The sequence below is a fragment of the Leptonychotes weddellii genome, chromosome 8 (assembly GCF_054177405.1).
Source record: "Leptonychotes weddellii isolate Sample4059 chromosome 8, ASM5417740v2, whole genome shotgun sequence".
Classification (NCBI taxonomy): domain Eukaryota; kingdom Metazoa; phylum Chordata; class Mammalia; order Carnivora; family Phocidae; genus Leptonychotes; species Leptonychotes weddellii.
In genome coordinates, this window is record NC_138376.1 from 30,832,976 (window position 1) to 30,859,193 (window position 26,218).

The following is a 26,218-nucleotide window of genomic DNA, read 5'->3' on the forward strand; positions in this document are numbered from 1 at the left end:
GTCCTTTTGCCCTTATCCTCAGTCTCTGCTCGCTCCCACTGCAAGGAGCAGGGCTCTGCACCCAGGTGGAGTGGGGAGCAGGAGTCAGGGGGCGGCCACCAATACCCTCCATTAGTTCAAAGCCCCTCTTCAGTCATGAGCTCTGTGCAGGGCTCCCTGCAGCAGCTGCTAGACTGGCAGAGCCCCTGGTGGCCGAATATGGAGTTACATGTTAGCACAGGGCCCGGTGTCCTGACTTCTCTCTCTCTCTCTCTTTTGTTTTATAGAAAATCTCTTTGTAAATTGCATCATTTTTTAAAGTGCTCACATTCACTAAAGAAAGAGATGCCAGAGTCCTGTGTCTGTTTGTGCAGCAATTACACAACTAGTGCTCTTGTACCCACAGGGGGCAGGAGTTGAAGATTTAGAGGTGATTGGGGGTCCAGGCTCCTGTGCTCCACCCCCCGCCCCTCATTGACCCATCCCTGCCACCAGCCCGGCTCTCTCTGCTCCCAGCCTCATTCTCCCCTCCTTTGCCAGGGTCCCTCCCTGCACTTTCTTACCGGTATTGAAACTCCACCTGCTCTCCTCTCCCCTCCAGCACCCATAAAACCTCCCAGGGTGGAAACACATCACTCACTCACCAGGCAGGACTGGGCATGAGGTTTCTGACCACTCCCAGGGCCAGTGGGATTTAGGGTTCTTGCTCAGACCTCTGAGTGCCCCTGAGCTCGTCACCCACCTTCAGCGTGGCTTTCCCTGGAGAGGGGGGCAAAGCCAGGGTCCTGCAAAGAAGAGGCAGTGCACAGAGAGAAGCAGATGGGCAGCCCTTTACCTGACCACAGCTTCCTCCTGGCCATCCCAGCTCCTCCCCCAAGGGCAGGCCCTGATGGGGAAGGGGCAGCTGGGCACAGAGGAGAGGAGCAGCCTCTGTGGAGACCCAGGAGCTGCGCACCAAGCAGGGCTGTTGCCTCCATGTCCAGCTTCGCACCTGCCCCTGGAGGTCCCTGCTTCCCTCTGCGTGCAGTCAGCCTTCCCCGGGTCTCCCACTCCCCAGGCTGGCCTTGGCCTTTCTCGTTTTGTCTATCTCGGAAGGACTGGAAGAGCTAAGCAGAGTGAGACCAGCTCCTGGTTCTCTCTCCCCAGCGTCCCCCATGTCTCCGGCCACCAGCCCACAGGGAAAGGGCCGGAGGGTCTGGAGAGGCTTGCTCCTGCTTCTGCTGTTGCTGCCACTGCTGATCCCAGGTGAGGGGGAAGGGAAGAGCACGGGGAAGAGAGGAGAGGGTGCTATGAGGACATCTGGGACAGTGGGATGTGGCGCTAGTGCTCTGTGCGCGGGGACGGCTGGTGGAGCTGATGCTGGTGTGACCCTGACCTGCAGCCTGCTCTTCAGGCTCGTGGGCACTACCGGAGGCTCAGCATCTTCACCGAGTGGCGGGGCAGACGCTCTCTGTGATGTGCCAGTACCCCCCCAAGGGCTGGCCCTACGAGAGGAAGGGTTGGTGTAAGGAGCTGTCGGCGTTCAAGTGCACCAGGCTAGTCACCAGCTCCAGTCCCGGCAGACTGGCTCAGGCCTCTCGATTCTCAATCTGGGACAACCCTAGCGCTGGTATCTTCACTGTCACCATGACTGGTCTGAAGGAGGAGGACTCAGGACACTACTGGTGTAGAATCTACCACGCTTCCAGCAACTCTGTCTCTAAGTCCATAAGATTCTATCTGGCAGTGTCTCCAGGTAAGCCCCTTCCCGGGGGTCCCCTCGCTCCCTCCTGGTGCCTCCTTGTTTCCTAGTCCCCCCATCCAGTTCTCCTGGGAAAGCTGTTGGGAACAAGTGCGCGCACACACACACACACACACTTCATTCGCTGTCCGTCTTGATGATTTACAAGCCTCCTAAAAGATGCTCAAACAGATCCTTTGAGCATGCTGACCAGCCTGAGCTCCTATGACCTGGCCACAGGGGAGCCCAAGACTGCTTGGCATTTTTAGAGAAGGCGCTTGTACCTGGCACGTAGTAGGTGCTCAGTAAATGTCTGGCCACTGGCCACAAACCGCCCCCACCTTGTTGGTAGCATGTTGGGCTGTCCATTCCTCCTGGCCCAGATCAGCAGTCAGCAAACAGGTCTGAAAACCAAGGATGGTTTTTAGATGGTTGGGATACAAGTAAAAGAAAAATAAGATTTTGTGACACATGAGAATTCTAGGAAATTCAAATGTCAGTGTCCAGAAATAAAGGTTTTTTTGGGAACACAGCCATGCCCATTTGTTTATCTATGATCTGAGGCCATTTTCATGCTACAAGAGTGAAGTTGAATAGTTCCAACAGAGACCATATGGTCCACAAGGCTAAAAGTTCAGTTATAAAAACGGACCACGTTGTTCATTGCATGTATGCATGTAGGTGATGGATGTAGTTGCTGAACATTCTAGCGGTAACGTTGTTGTGCCTCAGTCATAACTGAGCAAAAACTTAGAAGTGAAATAGCAATTTCCCATATTAAATGTCATCCACACTTTGAACAAACACCCTGTATATCCACATTGAAGGATTTTAATGTGACAAAAGAGCATTATTTTTGCTTGTTAACTTACCTAATCTGAATGACACTAGGACACCATAACTCTTCAGAGAAAACACATTCAAAATTGTTTAAATGCTTGATTTTAATACACTTATAATAGAAAACCGGTCTCACAGAGTTATGTTGACAGAAATCCAGGAATTTTAAATCAATTTCCACACGCTTAATATTTTTATTTTTAATTTTTACAAAAGGGAGGGAGTGGTGTTATATTTTCAAAATGCATCCTCAATCCTTCATCAGTAGCTAATTCCAAAATTTATCTTACAAAGTTATGTTTATATTTAAAATGTCTTTTGATGAAAAAATGGATTCTGGATCTATGAACTTCATATCACATGTCTTCTTTGAGCAGAAAATAAAATTGAAAACATTGTATCAAATTATTAAGGTTTTTCCATGAGTACTTTTGCAGATATGCAATATCAAAATCATCTCCTGTTCTGTTGATAACTGTTACCAAATTAAGAACATGCTGTAAGAACTCATAGAAACTTCTTCTAAGCCTCCAACTTTTGTTTTTGCCCTGAGATTTTGTTTGCCACTGAAAAATATGTTGTGTTCTTCCCTTGCTAGAATAACCTCAAAGCCCTAAAATAAACAAGGCTGACTGTGTGATTCACATCTTTAAAAAGTTAGTCATAACTCGATTTCAATCTTGCCAAAACATTAGAAGCCTTTTCATAGATCAAACATTCTCAACAGAACTCTCCCCCTCAGTAATCACTGTGACCTTGGCATGCAATAACAACCATGCAGGGTTTCCACATTATCACATCATAAAGAGAACGATTTCAAATTCAACTCATTCATCTTTATGTAATTCACAATTTTTACCACTTTGGGAAGCACACGGTGCAGGTCAGCTGGTACTTTTTCATAGCAAGTCTCCTTAATCTGAATGACCGCCCCAGAATGTCCTCCTGCCCAAGCAGCTACAACCATCAGAACATAGTCCTACGTGAAACTGGAGCCCCAAACCCCTGGTCAATAATACAACCCTTCAGAGCTCTCTTCAGCTCAGGGTTAGTTGTGTTTCTGACAATGAAGCAAAACGAGACAGAGGAAAACCTCTCATCCTGTTCAAAATTGCACGTAAAATAAAAAGAATAGGCTACGTTTGCAATATGTGTGCATTTTTCAAGTTGCCACGAAAAATACTTTGCTAGCTTGACTTGTTCCAGGAGCTGATCTTCCTTCTCGATTGCCAATTCCTGATGATGTGAGCTAATGTGTCAATAGAAAGGGATGTTTAAGCTCCCTTCCTTGCCACGGACTAGCAAAACACAGAGGAGCAAATACCTCTCGTACAATCTTGCGATAACGTTTGATAACTGTAGATAGATACTCTGTCTTCGCAACACAAAGCTGCTACTTTACAAGAAGCCCACAGCACACTAGAGTTTGTATGTGAAATACTGACTGCTTTTAAGAACTTTGTAATTCAATCCTCTTTTTTTAAAAAAAAAGTTTATTTTGAATTTGTGGTTTTATGTTTTCCATGTAAATGTCACTTGTTTTCATGATGTATTTGTTCATTAGCTAGTATATCTCAGCAGCTAACTCACTGGGTTTTAGTACTTCATTCATTGTAACTACAAAACTCATACTATAGATGAGTGTCATCATTTCCCAGGGCTGTCAGCACAAATCCCCACAAAGGTAGTGGCTTAAAACCGCACAGATTTATGATTTTACAGTTCTACAGATCAGAAGTCTGGAAGGGGTCTGCAGGCTCTGCTCCTTCCTGAAGGCTGTTAGATAGAATCCACTTCTTGCTCATTCAGGTCTTGGGCAGAATTTTGTTCCTTGTAGCTATAGGACCGAAGTCCTGTTTTCTTGCAGACTATGGACTTTTCAGCTTTCACAGCTTCTAGAGGCTGCCACATCCCTTGGCTTGTGGCCCCCTTCCTCCATCCTCAAAGCCAGAGGCCCTTTCCCACCTGCATTTCTCTCTTACTACAACTGGGAAACACTCTGCTTTTTTTTTTTTTTAAACTTCATCCATTTATATGACAGAGAGAGAGAGCATATGCAGGGGGAGCAGCAGAGGGAGAGAGAGAAGCAGGCTCTCCGCCGAGCAGGAAGTCAGACTCGGGGCTCGATCCCAGGACCCTGGGATCACGACCCGAGCCGAAGGCAGACACTTGACCAACGGAGCCACTGAGGCGCCGCCACTCTCTGTTTTTAAATACTAATCTTTAGATGGGGCCCACCCGGAATATCTCTCCACCTCAAGATCTTTAACTTTAATGGCATCTGAGAAGTCCCTTTGGCCATGTAGGGTGACATTCACAGGTTCCTGGGATTAGGTAGGACATGGACATTGTTCTGCCTACCACAGTGAAGGATTACATTTTCAAATAAAACCAATGCAAACCCTTTGGAATAACTTCAGAAGGGAAAGTACCTTTAGAATTAATTCCACTATCACCGTTTGGTTTATTATTACTGAGGCATTCAGAAAACAGATGGCTTTTCTAGATAAAAAGCTCAGTGACTTTGTCTTGCTGTTAAGTAGTCCTTGAATGAGCTAATCACTATTCTGTCTTACCTAATCATGTTAAACTCTAAATTTTTTTAAAAGGATAGATTGAAAATCTCAATGATTATAAGAATAACAAATTATAAAAATAATTTTTTTCAGGTGTTTGTACACTTTTGGGTTAGAGTCGACCAACTAATGTTCAAGTGTCATGGTCCTGCTTCTGCTGTCATGTAACTTGCCCCATATGGAGCCCTCCATGACAGGGTGTCAACACCCAAGCTGATCTATATTCTGTCCAACTGGACCAGTTTACCAATCACATGCTTGGACCCTGAGGCAATGTCAAACTGATGTAAAAGTTTCAAGATCCTTACTCCCGATTTCTGTATTTACCTTGTGCAGGCAGGTCATAAACAATTTGTGGACCAGCACCAGCCCATAGATCACACACTGTAGCTCAGGACTAGAATTTTCCCTGAGGGTCCTGAGGACCTCCTCCAGTTTGGACGTAGGGGTTGCTCCTGGTCATCACTCCAGGCAGCCTCAGAGAGAGTGCCCCTGTGGGATAGGATCATGTCTACATGTCCGTTGGCCCGGGACTCTCTCCAGGGAAGTCTCCAGCCATGAGGTTTCCCAGCATCAAGTACTCTCTCTTCCATGCCTCCTCGGCCCCTGCCTCTCTCTTTTCCCCAGCTTGGGGGAGACTGCTCCCCTCTTGGGCCCTGGGTGGGTGTGCAGACCTAGCTGAGGACACTGAGAGACCACAGTTCCTGTCACAAGGTTGGGGCTGACACCATCTATTTCCCTTCTGGGCCTCACCCACCCCCGATAGTCATTGTCCTCTCTGTCTCCTTCATAGCCCCATCACCTTTCCAGAGGTGACCTTCCACCAGCCTCCATCAAGAGCTCTTAGCGTTGGTAGGTCTGGGGTCTTTCTGGGAAGGCAAGGCAGTGGGGATGGGGGGCAAGTAGCTCACAAAGTTTCAGAATTAAGAGGGGGCCCCAGAAAAGGTATTTATACAGGCCACTGAGGTAGTGGGGCCTGCAGAGGGGCTTAAGGTTCTGTTGCCAAACCAGGAAGGACAGGGGTGGGAAAGCAGCCTTAAAGTTCCCCATAAGGGGCCCCCTTCCCCTAATAGCCCCAGAAGTGTGAGAAAAGGAACGGATGCCAGAGATGAGAGCTGCTTAAGGACAGTGACTCTGTCTACACTCAGGGAGGCTGAGAGCTAGAGATTGCCCTTCCAGACGCGTACAAATGCTTGGAGGGAAGCCCAGGCATCCTGACTCCTCTTCCAGGGCTCTTCCCAGATCCAGGAATAACCCCACAGGCACTGGATAGAGCCTGAGCCGCAGCTCTATCTAGTGTTGAGCCACAGGACTTCACAGCCCAGTTCCACCGCCATGAATTGGTTTTTACCAGGGTTGATAGGCTGTTCCCAGTCCAGCCCAGGCCCCTGTCCCATCTTTCCCACCAGCCAGAACAGACACCTGTCCCACCAGCTAACGAGGGTTCTTTCTCTCTCGCTGACAGCTCGTGCCTCCACACAGGACATCCGGGCTTCAGGTGAGCTGGTCTCATCACCGACCCAGAGCTCTGTGCCCCCCACTGGAAGAGCCAGGGAGGCCCCTGGGGCTTCCTCTGCCCTCACCGCCCCTTCACAGTGAGTTCAGGGTGGGACCCTCTGGGACCCTCTGCCAGACGGCCCTGGCTCAGGGGCCTGCAGGTGAGAGCTGCCCCCCAAGACGCTCCTCTCCCCTTCTTGTCCCCTGTCCTCCAGGCAACAAAACTCCACCCTCCAGTCTCACCCTGCAGCCCCCAGCGCTCTGGTCCCCATGCTCTGTGCACTGCTTGTGGCCAAGAGCCTCGTGCTATCCGCTCTGCTTGTCCGGTGAGTGGGTTTGCTTGGGCTTGGGGGAAATGGAGCAGGGAACGGCTTCCGTCCCTAGACCCATGGTCAGACAGGGAATCAGCCGGCAAACACAGAGGCAGGAAAAATTATACCCAACAGGGCTGTCCAGAGGAATCCCTCACGGACTCCATCCATCGTGCGTGCTCACTAGCGGCTCCCCTGTGTCTCTCTCGAACTCGAGTGCCTTGTCCACATTTCTCGGTCTGTTTTTCCCTCGCCTCTTCTCCTTCTCCTCTTTTCCTTCCCCTGCCCCTCTCCCACTCTGATTCATCCCTCCTCCTGTACCACTGGCCTGTATACAACCTCCCACTGCCTGCCCTTCCTGGAAGGTCTACCCACAGCCACCAACCCAGGGCACCTCACAGGGCACAGCCCCTTCCCAAGTGGTGAGGGACAGAGGCTGTGCACTGGACGGAGAACCGTGCCCTGGGGAGCAGGGAACGCAGGAGGGGGAAGGTAGGTGGGGATGGGGGAAAGGCAAAGACAAAGAGTCCCTGGTGGCAGGCCTGCTGAAGGAGGGACGGGCTGTGGGGACAGAGCAACAAGGTCTTAGAGTGGATGTGACTCACTTTCTGTATTTCTACCCCCCTCCCCACCCCGTCTCAGAGCCTTAAGGAGTCCACGCGTGCAACATAGAGGGAGGTGTCCGATGTGCCCAGCTCGGCCCAGACCCCAGGCCTCGGGGTCCAAGAAGAATGGCCATTCTCCCCCAGGCTCCTGGGGAGCTCCTGAATGGCCTCTGAACCCTTCGCTCACTGCAAAGAAAAGGCAGAAGTCCCCCAGAACTTGATCCAAGACCCTTGACTACACCCCTCACTCCAGGGCTGAGGATTTCCCAGCCCGGCCTCCTCCCAAGATCCAGGCCTGCTAGTGGCTCACAGGCAGTTGGCATCTGGGCCAGCACCGTCCGGGGATGGGAGCCAAAGGCCAGCGCAGCAGCTGTCCACCAAACCCGAGCCAGCACTGTGGGCGACTCCGACTCCTCTCCCCACTGCCTCCTCCCCTAGCCCTCCTCCTCATGCCCCTGCTCCCGTCCTCCTGCTCCCCTCTCCGTCTTCCCTCTCCCCCTCCTCCTCTCCTTTCCCTTCTCCTTTTACCCCTTCTTCCCTCCCCCTGCCCCTCCTGTCTGCAGCCCTACAGCTCAGCCAAGATCCCAGGTCACTAACATTTCCCTCCCCATCTCCATTCGCTCAGCCACACTCTGCCAAGACCCTCTGTTCTGCTTCTCTCTGTTGTTTCCACCTCTCCCTCCTCTTCCTCCCACTTTGCAAATCCCCACCACCGGGCACTTGTACTCGGCCAGTCTGTCAATCACCTAACTGGTGTCCTGCCTTTGGTCCCTACCTCCTGGACAGTTCCTCCTTATCCATTCCTTCTCAACAACACCCCTGTGCATTTTTACTGCATGGGGGTGGAGTCCAGTGTCATGACTGGGGCCTCATGCTCTGCAAAATTCGGCCACCCCTTGTCACCATGTCACTGCGCACCCCCCGTGTTGCCCTCACTGCCACCAAGATGGCTGCAGGCTCTAGAGAGGAGTGACCTTCCTTTTTCCTGCACGAGCTGAGCAGGAGGCTCCACAACGGAAACCAGCCTGGTCTGACCCCAGGCTCTGCCCCTCGTAGGGCTACTGTCTCTCTGGCACTTACTCTCTCAATGTCAGACTTTCCAGACTGAGCCTCTTTCTTTTCCCTCCTGTTCTTCATCTATTTTTCTTTATTCCTCTTTCTGGGAAAGTTCCTCAAGGTTACGTTCCAGCTCTTCTATTCGAAGATTTACTATTTATGCTACCACATCTTAACATTTCTAAATGGTCCATTTGTTCTCTGAATGTTCCTCTACAGCGTGCATGTTTTCTTTGGGGATGCCATTTTTTCTCAGGCAATATTAAAGTTTTCACTTTTGAGGGTTTTTTTTTTTTTTTAAGCCTTGTGTATCTGCCGTTTCCTCCAAATACCTTTTTGTGTCTTCTGTTTTCTCCTTTCCTTGACCTCTGTCTTTCCTCAGAACTTTCTGGAAACCCCTGCTGCTTCTTGGCAGCCCATCAGGAGTTAAAAGCTTGGATGCTCCGTGTGTATTACAGAGCTTTATGGACTCTACATTGATTTAGCAAGGGCATTGTTATGGACTGTTATGTACCCCCTCTCCATTTATATGTTGAAATCCTAACCCCCCCCCATGATGGTATTTGTAGGGGGGCCTTGAAGGTGGCTAGCTCATGAGGGAGGAGCCCTCATGAATGGGATTGGTGCCCTTATAAAAGAGGCCCCACAGCATTCTCTGACTCTTTCTACTGTGTGAGGACACAGCAAGTAGACAGCCCTGTATGAAGCAGGAAGGTCTCGCCAGACACGGAATCCACCGCCAACTTGGTCTTGGACTTCCCAGCCTCTGGAACTGTGAGAAATAAATGTTTTGTAAGCCACCGAGTCGATGGTATTTTTGTTACGGCAGCCCAAGTGGACTAAGACAAGCCTGGCTGCATTTTTTTTCTCTTTGACAGCTCAGTTTCTCCAAAAAGGCTCCTGGGGGTGGAAGCCTGGTTCTAGGCACCAACTGTAGCAAAGCAAAGGGGCCTCTCTGCCCAGCATCTGTTTTCACTCATTCGGGCACCAAGGGAATACACTTTCCCTCTCCGCGGTGCCTGGTGCCTTGAGCAGGCGTCTCTGTGACTCAGCCCTCGTTAGAGACTAACCTGAAGGTTGTCAGCGGGGCTTAAAGAGCGGAAGGAGAAAGGATGTGGGCAGTTGACCCACTCGCTCTGTCTCGGGGGAGGCAGAGAAGCTACTAGTCCGACTGCTTCTCAACCCCAGGCCCCCACTTGTAGTCTGCATCCTGAACTACCCACGCCTCCAATTTCTAGGGCTTTCTGGGCTCCTAAGGTAAAAATGACTCACTTCTTATTTCTCCCACCCCCACCTTCCTCTGGTTCACTAAAGTCATCTAATTGTTACCCAGCTTTAAGACGTCCATGGAGCTCCCATTCTTGAAGATGGACTTATATAATTTTCACCCATTTACCACCACTTCCCTCACACAGCTTCCACACCTCCTTAGCAGGAGCAGAGGGGACCAAGATTTTCCATCAAACCACCCGTCCCCACTCCCAACACCATGGGCAGGACTGAGCAAGACCCCAGATCTCCATTTGCTCCTGTAAAGACTCCTGGCCCCTTCTCCACCCCGCCCCCCTACAGCCAGTGCTGGAACCCCTAGACTTGTGGTTTCATTCCTTTCTCCCTATTCATCCCAATCACAAGAGACCAGGGCTCCCTGGTCCTCCCTCATCACCCAGGATCGCATTGCAATAAGACCTTGTGAATTCATCAAGTGAGTCCCATTTCCCACTCTTCCCCAAATCCATCAATCTTTTCTCTCTGCCCTCTGAAACATGAGCACTCGTGGTCTCAACTTCTCTGTAGGTCATCTTCCTATGTTCACTAGAATCTGGCTCTCTTCTGAGAACACTGCTCTCTCTGTAGTTGGGGGCATTTCACTTTCCTTCACCACGAGGCCTGAGGTGGGAGGGGTGTCTTCTTCACTCCTCATTGCCACTTCCTTTCTTCTTACCCTCCCTAAAGCAGCTCCACGATTTGATTTCCTGCCATCAGACTATACCATAGACCTCATTATTATCACATCTCCTATACAATCTGGAGTCTCCCTCTTTCTTCTCATTGGCCTTAACCCCTGGCTCACGGTCACTCCCATGGCTCTTGTCATCATCCTTGGTGAGCTGGGGCCCACTTGGACTCATAGATGATCTTTCCAAATCCCTGGCCTCCCAGTTCCTGACCTCCTCTCCCACAATGATCACATCCCTTTCCCTGCCTTGGCCACGCATTCAGATGGTCAGCAGGAATAGCAGCTCCCCTCCTTGGTCTCAACTTGAAGCACCCACCTTCCAGCCACCACCTGTCTCTCTAACTCAAGCCTACTGACCTGAACACAGTGCCTTTTCAACACCACTGGGATCCCTGATCCACTAGTCCTGCCATTTTGTTCCCCTCCCTCAACTCAATCATGCTTTCTTTTCCCTTGGATTCCATGGCCCATCCTTACAATCACTCTTTGGCACATGGTTTCAGTTCCTTTCCCCCCTCTGCTTTCATTGAACTCCCCTGGCACAACTCCAGCCCTGGTTGTATCCAGCTTTCCATTGCTCCATCCTGCATCTTGTCCTAAAGCTGAACATGGCTGGAGAAAACGAACCTATCATGCGAAGTGTCTCCCTGTACACAAGTGGTCTCCATTCTAGACCTCTAGTTCACACCGCCCTCTGGCCCCTCAAACTCCAGTGTCCTCTCTTCACCCTCAGCTGGTGCCCTTGCATCTGAACTCACTGAGAACAACAAGGCCTATTTGGTCCAACTGCACCCATCAATCACCCCCCTTCTGTACCCCAAGTGCACTCTCTTCTCCCTTTTCCCATCACAACCCAAACTCTCCACATAGGACCCATCCCATCTTCTCTTGTCCTACATAAGAGAATTGCTCCAGAAGTTTGCCTCCCTCTCATGTGTCATGACAACCAGAATATAAATGGGCTATGATGTATTAAAAACTCTCTCTTGACCCCACAGCACCTCCACCTACTGCTCCACATTTTATTGCCCTTTATGACAAAACCCATAAAAGGAGTTTTTCTCAGCCCCCAATATCTTTCTTTTTGTTGTCTTTTGAACCCACTCCAATCAGGCCTTTGTTTGTACCACTCCCTGAAACATCTTCCCCCAGTCTCCAGTGACTAACTCCAGAGGTCAGTCCTCAAAACTCATCATATTGGAAAGATGAGCAGCATTGGATATGACTCACCACTCCTCCCTTCTTGAAATGCTTTTTTTCCCTTGGCTTACAACAATAACAACAAAATCTTGTCATGTTCCTCCCAACTCATTTGATGCTGTGTAATAAGTTACCTGAAAAATTAGTAGCATAAAACCACAAATGACATATTTATTATCTCAAAGATAGGTCTGGAGGGGGGAGTCAGAAATTTGGGGACATCTTAACTGGTGTTCATGATTCAGAATCTCTCATGCATTGCAGTCAGGATGTCAGCAAGAAATGGGTCATCAGAAAGCTTGACAACCAGACCACTTCCAAGATGGTTTACCCACATGGTTGCCAGGACGAGGTCTCAGTTTCTCACTATGTGGACTTTACTTCATGATATGGGAGCTAACTTCCCCAGAGTGACTGATCCAAGAGAGACTGAGGAGGAAGTCACAGTGCCTTTCATAACCTAGTCTCCGAAGTCACACACACTTCATCAGAAGCTGGTCACTGGAGCCAGCCCATACTCAAAGGGAGAGGGATGGGGCTCCATCTCTTGAAGGAAGAGATATGGAACCCCCGCAGCACCTCCTCTGGCCACAAATTATTGAGGTTTCTCCCACATTCAAAATACACTCATCCAAAATACACTCACGGGTGAAGGGAGTCAAAAGGTAAAAATGAAAGATAAAGAAATGGAGAGAAGAAAGATACACACAATCCCCTCCAAAAGCCTCCGCAAATCTCACTTGAATATGGCATCGGCAAATTGGTCCAGAAGTTTGTCGCTTAAAGGTCCAAAAGATTGTTGCTTAAATCAGGCCCAGGTATGGATGAGGCTCCTTTGGTGCAGTTCCTTACATACAGCTCCTCATGTGCAGTTAGTTCTCATATGAAGACCTGTGGGCGGAAGAGATGAGTTATCTGCCAGATACAAACCCAACACACAATGGTGATACAGGCCTGGGATAGCACGAGAGATATCCCTGGGAAGCCAACAGAGCACTCACTGATCCATGGAAAAACTGGAGCTCTGCTGGACAGATGTTGGAAATTCCTTGATTCGGACTCTGTCCTGCTTCTACCTGGGGATGATTCATCGTGGCTCTTGGCCCCTCACGCTGGGCTCCTAGGTCTGCACTCTGAGGCATCCTTCACTTTCCATGAAAGGCAGCCTGTATGTACATCTTCACAGTGTTCTCAACCTGATTCCTTCCAGTAGACTTGGGAGGATACAAAGCTTTTTTTAAAATTATACTCTGTTCCTTTCAGTCCAAGCTGTCTTGTGAATATCGCTCTCTAAAAAATGTGTGGGTCTCCTGCGAATCTTATTGAAATCCATTAAGCCATACTCACAAATCTCTTCAAGATAAGGTCTTTTCCCTACGTTGGGCTTCTGCTGAGAAGCTGAGGGGTCATATCTTTTAGCATCATGGAAGCCCTTGAGTTTCATTGAAGGAATCCATGAGGCACACACCCTCAAGCTCCTTAGGGGGCTTTTGTCTAAAGCATTACCTTTATCTTTCTCAGGTCCTAACAAGGGATTCCACAGCCACCCTTGGTTTCATCTTTGGACCATATTTTCCTGAAAGCGTCCTGGGCTTCACTTCAGCATCATTCACTGTGTGGAGATCCTGAGAATTTTCAAAGCCATCAGGATCCAGCTCCTTTGTGTTGAATAGTCCTGTCTATAGTTTACCTCCCTGCACTCACAGTTTCCAATAAGCCACAAGAGGAAACCAGGCAGCATCCTCAACACTTCACCCGGAGACCTTAGCTATACCACCCAGTTCATTACGTATTTTTTCTACTTTCCATATTACTGCAAGTGGCAATATTGCTAAACCTTCTGCGAGTACACAGCAAGGATTCCTTCTCCTTCTCCCCTACTGGCTCAGTGAATTTGGAGAATGTTCTTCAGGTATCTATGCCCAAGCTCCTCAGCAGTAAAGGGAGAACTGATAATAGCCAAGCTATTTGGATTACTAAGTAGGATGATATATATTGGATTACTAAGTAGCATCAGATATATGGAGGACACAATGAACAAATGCTGAGCTTTAAGAGGGAATGAAGTGTAGTAGGAAGAGGACTCACCTGTTCCACAGCAGGGGCAACTCAGAGCTAATCTCAGCTGAAGGCACAGAGAGCCTACAGGGAGTTGGCTCCTCTTCTTGGAGGACAGCAAAGGGGAACACAGGAGAGAATCAGGGTGAAGAAACTGACCAACCTAGGCCCAAAACACATGCATATTCACTGACAACTCTCTTCAGGCCAGCAGTGGCCAGGGGTAGCCTTCTTCCTTGCTGGGAGGCTGTGGTGACCAAACCAGTGTAATGGAATGGGAAAGGGGTTGCCTCTGCATCTGGGTGCTGTTCTGACGCAGTGCCCTGACCTCTCCCTCCTGGATTCCTGCTCTGATTGCAGGTGGAACATGCAGTGGAAAACCCTGATGGAACTCAGGAGCCCAGATGCCAGTAAAGCCACCTGCCACTTTCAGTAGGTCATTGACCTTCTCCAGACTGGTTTCCTCGCCTGTAGGGAGATAAATATTACCACCACACTATTGGGAGGACTTAGATAAACAATGCAAATGGACAAGTCTTGCAAATTATAAAATTATGTGATTATATGTTGTTTCCTAAGTTTTCTTCAAATTCTTTTTTGTTTGTTTTATTTTGTGTCTTAAAGTTTTATTTATTTAAGTAATCTCTACACCCAACATGGGGCTCAAACTCACGATCCTGAGACCAAGAATCCACCTGAGCCAGCCTAAGTTTTCTTCAAATTCTAAAACTGTCCTGCATTCCCACATTTGATCTCCAGGGAACCAACTTCTCCACTTTGCCCTATTTTCTCCATCATCTCCCTTCTTTTTTTTTTTTTAATTTTTTTATTCTTATGTTAATCATCATCTCCCTTCTTATCCTCAGTTCTCCCATTGGCCCCTGGATGCCCAGAAACACCCGTCGGTGCTGTTCTAAGCAGGGAAGAGCACTGCACGTAAGCCCAGTGAGCAGAGAGGCACAGGGTGAGCAGGCTTGGAAATAAGACCCCAATTAATTGTCTCAGCTCAGCCCTGTGTAAGCTTAGGCAAGTCATTGCCCCTCTCTGAACTTCTGTTTTTCTCTGGAAAACAAAGGGGATGAAGACGAGTTCTAAAGCCCCTTCCACAGGATGCTAAGCCGATGGGCATGAGATGAACTTTCTTGCGCCTGGCTGGGTTGCTAGGGACAGAGCACCATGAGATACAAACAGACAGAAGGAGGCAGCAGCCCTTGAACTCAGGGTCTATAGGTGGAGGGTCCCCTATAGAAGATTCCAGTGTGGACAGAGGGAAGGAGCAATGGTGTGGGAACAAAGTTGGACGGGAGGTGGCTGGGGAGGGGATGGGAGAAGCGGGACACGGGTGGGCACCGGAGAGTGGCAGAAGGAGCCCAGCAAGGATGAGTGTGATATTGCAATTTATAATACATGTTTATTGTGGTCTTCATCCACGGTTCCTGCTCACAGCTGCTAAAATCCTTGGAATCTCCTGAGCGATCAAAGCCTCTTTAAAAAAAAAAAAAAAAGTAGGCTCCACACCCAGCATGGAGCCCAACATGGGGCCTGAATTCAGGACCCCAAGATGAAGACCTGAGCTGAGATCAAGAGTCAGACACTTAACCGACTGAGCCACCCGGGTGCCCCAATCAAAGCCTCTTTTGCTCCTGAGATGGAAGCATCTTTTTTCATATTTGGTCTCTGTCTCCAGTTCCCAAAATGGCTTCAGAGCCATAAAGGTGACATGGGTGACTTGTTTATTCATAACAAGCCCCTTGCCACCACCTCTGAGTTTATGTTAATGTGCTGACGTTTGAAAACCCCCTAAGGACGGAGGCTTGTTGCCAGGGGAACCACTGTGGTTAGAGGGTTGGAACTTCTAATCCCATCCCCTGATTTCCCAGGAGGGGAGAGGGGCTGAAAGTTTAATCAATCACCAATGACCAGTGATTTAATCAATGGTGCTTATGTAAGGGAGCCTCCAAAAAATCCAAGGAAGGACGGGGCTTGCGGCGCATCCACACTGGGGAACCAGAATGCTTCCACCTACCCCTGTACCAGGCCCCAAGCAACCCTGGGACAGAAGCTCCTGCACTCTGAAACTCGCCTTATGCATTGCTTCCTCTGACTGTTGCCTCATACCCTTTAATATCCTTTGTAATAAACCAGTAATCTAGTGAGTCAACAAGTTTTCTGAGTTCTGTGAGCCACTCTACAAATTAGTGGAGCCCGAGGAAGGGGTTTGTGGGAACCCCCGATTTGTAGCCGGTTAGAAGCACAGGTGAGAACCTGGGACTTGTGGCTGGGGTCTGTAGTGGGAGCAGTCTTTTGGGACCTAGCCCTTAACCTGCGGGATCTGGTGCTGACCCCAGGTCAATAGTGTCAGAACAAAGTTCCATTTGTGGAACACCCAGTCAGTGTCCGTGAAGAATTGCATTAATTGCTTGGTGGTATGGAAAAAACACGCATCTTAATGAGGAGCTTTGCTATGGAATCACATTAGTCTTTGGAGTAGCCAAAACCTCATGGGCTCCCTAGCGAGGACACAAGGTCCCAGGAAGGGGCTGAAGCCCCTGTCCCATCTCCACTCACCCCTAAGAGTCTGGCAGCATGCTGGTACCCAGGGACAATTCAGGCTCCCAGGCTTGGGATCTTTTCCTCAGAAATCCGCCTCCTTTTTTTTGTAGTCCTCAGCCTCCCTTCTGGGCTCCTTCGAGGACCAGGCTCCACACCAGGCCCAAGGAGAGGCATTCTGGGGAAATCGGCGGTCTCGCTTGCACACACCAGAATTTCTGCTCATATGGACTGGGTAGTACAGTCTATTAAATGGTTTTTAATTGCATTGGTTATGATAATGTTAATTTGCTATGTAGCAAGAAGCTCTTTTTTTTTTTTCAGAGCTGCATACTGAATTATTTAAGGGTGAAATGTCAGGATATCTGCAATTTATTTTAAAATACTTCCTCATTAAGAATACAGTGAGTTAAAAATAAAGAAGTGGAGTGGAGTACCTGGACTCCGAGCTCCAGTGACCGTGTCTGCCGCAGGCACATCCTGCTCCTCTCTGGAAATTAGACAAATGCCTCCTCCCCGCCCCCCCCCCACCAGACACCATTCCCATGGAGAGATTACAATAAAGCACTCTTTGAGGCCCACTGATGAGAAAAATGCAACCCCTTCCAAGTGCTGACTTACCCCCCCGGGCCCCCCACCCAGCGGCCCCGATGACTGATACACCCAAGGGTTCCACCTGGGTGTCATCAGATGCAAATGAAGCCACCATCGAACCCACAGTCTCAGCAACGCGCTCAGGTCTCTATGAGGCCCTGGACTTGACACCGGTCGGCGGATCTCTGCAAGGGCTGCGTCTAGAATCTCACAAATATCACACCAGGTTTCTTGGGGTTTTGTTCTCTTTCCTTTGTAAATTATGTATAAACATCAACATTTTCCTGATTCTAAAACCTCTGAAATTCACTAAAGGAAAATCTGTTAGATTCTTTCATCTACTTATTTTTTCAAGTGACATGTCACAAGCCTCAGGAGGTCGGGCCACAGAGGGAACTAAGTTCTGGGCGTGGGGTGGAGGGGTGCGGTACTGAGGTTGCTTCTGCCCACCTGAGCCAGCCCCTTCCTCTCCCACCAGCCCCTCTGAGGACCCCAGCCTGGCACGCTCTCCTCCCTCTGCTCTCAGCTCTCCTCTCCCCACCTTTGCCCGAGACCCTCCCTGCACCTCCCATCTTCCTTCACCTCCAGCAGCCACAAAACCTCCCAGGGTGGACACACATCACTGGCCCACCACTTAGACCTGGATGCAAGGCCTATGGGGCCAAATGGGACTCAGGACTGTGGTCAGGACCCAAATGACCCTCTGACTCTGTCATCTGTCTTTAGCCCATCCTTCTGGGGAAGAAGGGTAAAACCAACACCCAGGAAATGACAGTTTGCAGAGAGACAGTGTGCAGAGAGAGAGAAGAAAGAGTGGGACAGTGCTTAGTTGACCACAGTTTCCTCCAGGGGCTTTTCGGCTCCTCCCCTGCCCACCCAGCGCTCCTGCCCCTCCCAAATGGGGAGGTGAAAGCTGGGACCAGGGGAGCCTAGAGCATCTCAGTTTCCTGTGACTGCTGTGGGCGGTGCAGGGGGGGGGCGGGGAAGGTGATGCCTCTCAGGACCCAGAGACCATCCATGCCCCTTAGGGGAGAGGTTCTCCTGGCTCCTCTTCGCTCCTTCCCTATTCCAATAGAGCCCATTACCCCGTGCTTCCCACTTCCCCAAAGGAGGCCTTTGCCCTTGACAGGAGATGAGGGGTTGGGGAAAAGGGCAGGATAGAATGTTGGGGATGGGAGAGGTGGGGCAAGGAGAAGTAGCTCTGCAACCAGAGGGCCAACCAGGAGGCATGTTCCGGCTGTGGGCACACAGCTGGTTGCTCCCTTCCCCCCCGCCCTGCAGGGCCCCTTACCTGAGGCCTTGTATTCCAGGCTGCTGGGGAGAGAGACTGGACCTGAAGGAAAGTGGCAGGTGCCAGCCCCAAGAAGAAGCACAAAGGAGGGAGTCTCAGCAAATCTCTGTGGTATTCCAGGCACTGGCACAAGGCAAGACTCAGCCCAGGACAACAGGTCTGGCTTCACCCTCACCCTAGCTGGGCTCCAACAGGCAAACTCAGGCCCGCTGATGGGAAACACAGTGCTCCCTGCAACTGTTGGTATTTTCACAGACAAAACCTTCCCTGAGGAAATGGGTCTTCACAGGCTTCAGTCTTCTGCTCACCCACCCTTTCCCCAGAGGACTGCACCCCCCTCCCCACAACAGCTGCCCCCCCCCCACCCTGCTGCCACAGAAGCCAGGAAGAAAAACACTGACAGATTTCTTACTTAAAAAAACAATTTTTGTTGTGAAAACAGAAACAACAGATCCAAAATGGAGTCACTGTGCTAAGCCCCATCAGCAAACCAAGACTTAATACCTAACCCAACTGCAGCTTCCGCCCCTCCTGGGAACCAGTCAATATGGAGTTACTTGGTCAGGGCTGGTGAACACTACTTGATAGAGCCCTGCCTTCCACTAGTAAAAGGTGACCTTGCCTGAAACACTCCTTGCTAAACACTTCTTATTTCTGCCCCTTTCTGCCTATAAAAGTATTTTGTACATTTTGTACAGCTCCTTGGAACACCTTTCCAGCTACTAGATGGGATGCTGCCCAATTCATGAATCACTGAAGAAAGCCAGTATCTTTAAATACACTCAGTTGAATTTCATTTTTTTAACAATATGTATGATAAAGAACACCACAAACAATATTTTTTAAGTGACAAGATAGAGAAAATAATACGTTATACAAAGATTAATATCCGGAATGTATACAGAACATAAAATTAATAAGAAAAGGACAATGCTCAATGGAAGAAACAGAAAAGGTAGAAACTACAATCCAAAGAAACACCCAGAGAAAATTCATATGTACAAGACAGGATTCATTTTATCAGTAAATGGGAAAATGCAAATTAAAACAATGGGGGGAGGATCATTTTTCACCCATTAAGTTAATAAAAATTTCAAAGATTGGTCATTTCCAGTGGTGATAAGGTTGTGAGAAAATTGATAGGAATATAAATGAGTGCATCCCTTTAGGAAATCAATTTGTCCAGATTTATCAAAATATTAAATGTCCTTCCCTTTCCTGCAAGCAAGTTAATCATTTCTAGGGTTTGTGTGAGAGAAGAGAATCATGCACGCACAAAGCCGTATATAAAAGATTGTTTGTCACAATGTTTTATGTAACAGTGAAACTTCAAAATAAATTAAACTAGCCATGAATAAGAAAGGAAGAAAATAAATAATGTATCATCTCTCATACTGTGTGGCAGGTTACAAAGAATGAAGCAGATCAGAATGCATGGATCAGATTGCCAAGCCGTGTTTAGGCCCCCCAGAAATCAAGCTACTGAGTGACACATCATAGTACCTCATTATTATAAGTTAAAAAGATACAGAGATAAAGCCATATCCATAGATACTGGGTGTGTGTGTGTGTGTGTGTATGTGTGTGTGTGTGTGTATAAAAACAGGAAAGAATGTGGGTAAGGATCACATGCTCACAGGAGCCAAGTCTGGGTAGGGGATGTGTGACAGGGATGTGAAGGGGGACTTTCACATTTTACTGAGTATCCTGTATTTGAATATTTTTACAATAAAGTGTACTTGGTTAAGATAAGATGGAAATTTGTTCATGACTGTTGAAGCAAATGGACAATGAGGAAGTCAGAGGTCACAGCAGATTTGTGCCACCAGCCTTTGCCCCCAGGAGGGCAGTGGAGGGATGTGTGCATCCTGTTGACCATGTCCCGCGGTGACAGGATAGTCTCAATGTCCTCTCTGGAGGCTCATCTTCCACGTGGTGCATGCTCTTGTGAGTTGCCTAACCCTTTAATTGCACATTTGTTCTGTCACCTCCACCATCCAGTGAGCTCAATACCACCAGCTGAAGCCCTACTCCATGTCCCACCCCTGACTTCTCACTAACTATACAAACAGCAAACATTCTTTGTGTACTTTATATTCACACAAAGACCCAGACACAAATGCTCATTAATGCCCTTATTCGTAATTGCCAAAAATCGGAAACAACCCAAAGGTCCTTCCACTAGCAAACTGTAGTACTTTCTTTTTTTTTTTTAAGATTTTATTTATTTATTTGAGAGAGAGTGTGTGTGTGAGCAGTGGGGAGGGGCTGAGGGAGAGGGAGAGAAAGAGGAAGAGAAGCAGACTCTGTGCTGAACATGGATCCTGACACATGGCCCAGTCCCATGACCCTGAGATCATGACCTGAGCCAAAATCAAGAAAGAGAGATCCAGAGAGATCTTTGGATCATGAGATTGAACCCTGCAGCGAGCTCCACACTCAGCAGTCGATCCTTAACCGACTGAACTGCCCAGGCACCCCTGTAGTATTTTCATGCAATGGAATACTAACCAACAGTACAAAGGAACAAACTACCAATGCACGGACAAAAAAAAATTGATAAATCCCCAGTGTACCTTGAAAAAGGCCAGGTTCAAAAAGCTAATTATGCCTCTATTTAAAAAAAAAAGACAACATAGTGCATGATTCCATATATCTGACATCCTGGAACAGACAAAACTATTGGGACAGAAATCACTGATTGAGGGAATTTGGGTGGGTGGGGAGATAAATCTGTCTATATCTGGGTTGTGTTGATGGTTCCATGACTATGATTTGTCAGACTCCTAGAACTGTACAATATGTATGTAAACCATACCCCCAATATAAATAATAAAACAGAGGCATTTGTCTCATGCCAAAGAGCCTGCTCACTGCAGCCTCTTCTGCCCGATCCATGCACATGGAGCACATCTAAGCGGGGCTTTCTTTCCTTCCATTCCCATCTTTATTCCTTTTTTCCCCCCTCTTCTTCCTCTCTTTTTTTCTCTACTACCTGAAAGCTCCCACCAAATGTAACCCTACATGCACCCCTGTACAGACACCCGTTGGAGTGATGTGGTTCTTGATGAAGAAGGGTAAGCGCCCTCTCTCAACAGAAGTTTGTCCCTATGTCTTCCTTCTGCAGATGGAGAAACTGAGGCCCGCAAGAGGAAAGGGAGCTCCCCTATTGCGTCCATGCTCTGTGCTCCCAACCTTCCTTCCATGTGGCCTTCAGAGACCATTCCAGGGGGCACTGAGAGGGGCTGTCATGGTGAACAGCTTACCTTAACTGTTCTAGAGTCTTCCAACTGCAGTTCGACCAGGAGGTAACAAAACAGAAAGAGATTATGGGAAAAACATGTCCTTTCCAACAACCTCTCCACTATGCCCTTGTCCCAACCTTCTTATCGGAAGAGGTCTACGTGTCCGGGAAGAGAGACTAGTTTTTCAGACTGACCCCAAGCTTTGCCATGATGTAAACACAACCTTAACCAGCTTCATCTGTCAGCCTCTTGAGCAACTATCTCAGCGAGAAAGTGTCTCTCAGGACTTCAGGGATTCAGAAATTCCACTTCTGGAAGGTATCCCACAGATACACATATGTGAAATGACATATCACAGCACCATGTGTAGTTCCAAAAGATGGACAACCATCTAAATGTCCAAGCTATTATACATCGTTCAATGAAATTCTCTGCACTTCTGCAGGATGAGGAATTTCCCTAGGTACCAATAAAGAGTGATCTGCAAGATACTTTGCATTTGGTTAGTTTCAAAATTCTTTTGTGTTTTTAAAAATGTGGAAATTAAGGATTTATACTTACATTTGTTTAGAAAACTCTTGAGGAAAACAATAAACCAGGGTGCCTGGGTGGTTAAGCATCTGCCTTTGGCTCAGGTCATGATCCCAGGGTCCTGGGATCAAACCCCACATAGGGGTCCCTGATCAGCAGGGAGCCTACTTCTCCCTCTCCTTCTCCTGCTCCCCCTGCTTGTGCTCTCTCACTCTCTCTGTCAGATAAATAAATAAATCTTTTTTAAAAAAAGAAAACAATAAACCAATAATAATGGTTTTGGGGTAGGATAGAAGTAAGTGATGGGGGACAGTGTGGAATGGAGATTTTTCACTTTTTAGATATATTTTTATTTATTTTTTGAACCACTGAAGTTTTTCAAGCTTAAATTTTGAAAAATGATTGTGCAAAACTTCCGTGTCTGGGAAGATGGAGTGGATATACTTTTCTCTCTTCTTCCCTCTAGGTAGAACACAAACTCCTGGACATTGTTGTATATAAAACAAACACATGACTGCAAGGTGGAGGGAAAGAAGCATCAGGACTTAAGGAGCAGCACTGCAGCCAGTTCCCTGCGTTCTTTTTTACCTCTCGTAACCACACTGGGTACTGGAAAAACGGCAACTCAGAAGGGCCACCCATCAAAAAAAAAAAAAAAAAAAGCCCTAAAAAAATGCCTGCTTCCTCTGACCAGAGGACCAGGAAAGGGCAGTCTACTTTTAGGCACCAACCGTTTTATTCCAGCCAAACCCTATCCCAGCAAAGCCTGAGAAGGGAGCCTAGACCCCACTCTCCACAGCCAGGCTGTAGGAAGGCACCCCCACCACCCAGCGGTGGAGCCAGGGAAGGCCAAGTAGGAAGCCAGGACCTTCCACTTCTGGGGGTAAAATCAGTGGAGACCACGTGGGGAGACTGGACTTCCCCTCCGCCACTCCTCTGACAAAGTCCTGTAGTGATGAGGCACCTCTCCCCCTTCCTCCGGGGTGATGTCCGAGGACTAGTGGAGTCCAGGAGGCCAAGAGGAGAACCTAGACTTCCACCCCCACCTGGCAGTAATAAGGGGACACCCACCTTCACCCAGTGTCAGAGAAGGCCTGCTAAAACATAAGATTTAAATAAGATCTGGTGTCTTGGGGCACCTGGGTGGCTCAGCCGGTTGAGCATCTGCCTTTGCTCAAGTCCTGATCCCAGGGTTCCGGGATTGAGCCCTACATCTGGCTCCCTGCTCAGCGCAAAGCCTGCTTCTCCCTCTGCGCCTCTCTCTCTCTTTTTCTCTCTCTCTCAAATAAATAAAATCTTTAAAAAAAATCTGGTGTCTTATAATATAACACCCAAAATGCCCATGTTTCAATCGAAAATTATTCATCACTCCAAACACCAGAAAGATCTCAAACTGAATGAGAAAAGATAATCAAAAGACACTAACACTGAGATGCATAGATGTTAGAATGTGTTTGTTAGCAATTAGGTAATTATTGATTAATTAGGCTTAAGTTGGCCATGATATATATATATATATATATATATATATATATATATATATATGTAAAAAAATCTTTTAAAATATTAGCAGATAGAATTCAGCAATATATAAAAATACTTATATACCATGACCAAGTGAAGCTTATTCCAGGGATGCAAACCTGATCCAATATTTGAAAATCAGTGTAATTCACCATATTAACAGGCTAAAGGAAAAAAATCACATGATTATATCAATTGAGGTACAAAAAACACTTGAAATTCAACATCCATTCATGACACTCTTAGAAAACTAGAAATAAAGAGGAACTTCCTCAAGCTGATAAAGAACACCTATTTAAAAAAACTTACAGCTGACATACTAAATGGTGAAAGACTGCGTGTTTCTCCCTAAGATCAGGAACAAGGCAAGAACGTCCATTCTCACCACTGCTATTCATATAGTACTGGAAGTTCTAGACAATGCAGTAAGACAAGAAAAGGAAATAAAAGGCATACATATCAGAAAGAAGAAATAAAATGTCCCCATTTGCAGATGACATAATGATCTATGTAAAAAAAGTCCCAAGGAATCTACCAAAAAAAAAAAAAAACTCTAGAACTAATCAGCAAATTCAGCAAGTCACAAGATACAAGAATTAATTGTATTTCCATCTATTAGCAATAAACATGTGAACATCATCATTAACAATCCAACACCATTTACAATCACTCACAAAAGGTAAAATACTCAGATATAAATCTAACAAAACATGTGCAGGAATTATATGCTGAGAGCTCAAATGAAAGAAGTCAAAGAAGATCTAAATAAATGGAATGTTCATGGATTGCAAGACTTAATATAGTAAGAATGTCAGTTCCTCCAAAATTGATATAGAGATTTAATGTAATTTCTATTAAAATCCCAGAAAGACATAGACCAGATTCTTCTAAAACTTGTGTGGGAGGGCCCAGGAACTAAAGAGCCAAAACAACTCTGAAGAAGAAGAATAGAGTGGGAGGAATCATTCTATCCAGTTTCAAGGCTTAAATTACAGTGCTGCAGTAATAAAACTGGGGGGTACTGGCAGAGGGATCAGTAGAAGAGAACAGAGAACCCAGAAATAGACCCACATATGATTACCAGCTGATTTTTTATTTGAAATATTCTTAACTGAAATACATTTGACATGTAACATTGTATACATTTAAGATGTACAACAGACTGATTTGATACATTTATATACTGTAACAAGATTGCCATTGTGGGGCGCCTGGGTGGCTCAGTCAGTTGGGCGACTGCCTTCGTCTCAGGTCGTGATCCTGGAGTCCCGGGATCGAGTCCCGCATCGGGCTCCCTGCTCGGCGGGGAGTCTGCTTCTCCCTCTGACCCTCCCCCCTCTCATGCTCTCTCTGTCTCATTCTCTCTCAAATGAATAAATAAAATCTTAAAAAAAAAAAAAGATTGCCATTGTGGCGATAGCACCTCTATCACATCTCATAATTATCATTTCTTTTTTATGGTGGAAATAACTAAGATCTAGTCTCTTTACAAGTTTGATGATTATAATACAGTATTGTTGTCTATATACATCAGATCTCCAGGACTTGCTTATCTACTAGGTATGCACCCTTAAACAACATCTCTCATATGCCCCCAGCCCCCAGCCCCTGTAACCACCATTTTACTCTTTTATGAGTTTGGCTTTTTAGATTCCACATATTATTGATATACAGTATTTGTCTTTCTCTGTCTGACTTATCTCACTTAGTATAATATCTTCAAGATCCATCCATGTTGTCATAAATAGCCAAATGACTTTTTACAAACATATAAAAACAATTCAATGGAGGAAGAATGGTCTTTAAACGAATGACACTAGAGCAATTGGATATCTAAAAGCAAAAAACAAAGAAGATATTTGATCTAAACCTCACACTTTATACAAAAATTCACTCAAAATGGAACACAGGGTTAAATGTAAGACATAAAACTATAAAAATTTAGAAGATGACATAGAAGAAAATTTTGGAGACTTAGGGCTTAGTGAAGAGTTCTTAGATGTAACACTGAAAGCATGATTCAATCCATAAAAGAAAAAATCCACAAATGGACTTCATCAAAATTAAAAACTTTTGCTCCACAAAAGACCCTGTTATGACAATGTTAAGACAATCTACAGACTAGGAAAAAATATTTGCCAATCACACATCTGACAAAGGACTCCTATCTCAATATATCAAGAACTCTCAAAACTCAACAGTAAAAATAAATAAATAAATAAACAATCACATTAGAAAATGGTCAAAAGACATGAGCAGACATTTCACCAACGGCAAATAAGCACATGAAAAGATGTTCAACATCATTAGCCATTAGGCAAATGCAAATTGAGACCATGATGAGATATTACCATGAACCTCTTAGAATAGCTAAAATTAAAAATAGTGACGTTACCAACTGCTGGCAAGGATGCAGAGAAACTGGATCTCTCATAGATTGCTAGTGGGAATGTAAATGGTAAGCTACTCTGGAAAATAATTTGGCAGTTTCTTCTAAAAACTAAGCATACACTTAACATAAGAAACAGCAATTGCAGGTGCCTGGGTGGCTCAGTCAGTTGAGCAGGCAACTCTTTTTTTTTTTTTTGTAATTTATCCCAGTGGTTTTTAGTTTTTTGATTAACAGACCTGGAACATATAAGAATCTTGTTCCAATTCCTGAAAAAGTTATCATACATATA

General features: G+C 46.8%; 1 protein-coding gene across 1 annotated transcript; it reads left to right on the plus strand.

Moving 5' to 3' along the window:
* The first annotated feature begins 738 nt into the window (after positions 1 to 738).
* Positions 739 to 7,271, plus strand: NCR2 (natural cytotoxicity triggering receptor 2). The gene is made up of 4 exons (XM_031023591.2): positions 739 to 1,224; positions 1,373 to 1,714; positions 6,581 to 6,710; positions 6,828 to 7,271. Exons 1-4 carry the CDS (start codon positions 1,134 to 1,136, stop codon positions 6,940 to 6,942), a joined length of 678 nt encoding a protein of 225 aa, XP_030879451.2. The 5' UTR covers positions 739 to 1,133; the 3' UTR covers positions 6,943 to 7,271.
* The last annotated feature ends 18,947 nt before the right edge of the window (positions 7,272 to 26,218 follow it).

Coding starts and splice junctions, on each gene's coding strand:
- NCR2 (XM_031023591.2), top strand. CDS start 1,134: ATGTCTCCGGCCACCAGCCCACAGGGAAAGGGCCGGAGGGTCTGGAGA. Junction 1,225..1,372: donor GCTGCCACTGCTGATCCCAG/GTGAGGGGGAAG, acceptor CCTGCTCTTCAG/GCTCGTGGGCACTACCGGAG. Junction 1,715..6,580: donor CTATCTGGCAGTGTCTCCAG/GTAAGCCCCTTC, acceptor TCTCGCTGACAG/CTCGTGCCTCCACACAGGAC.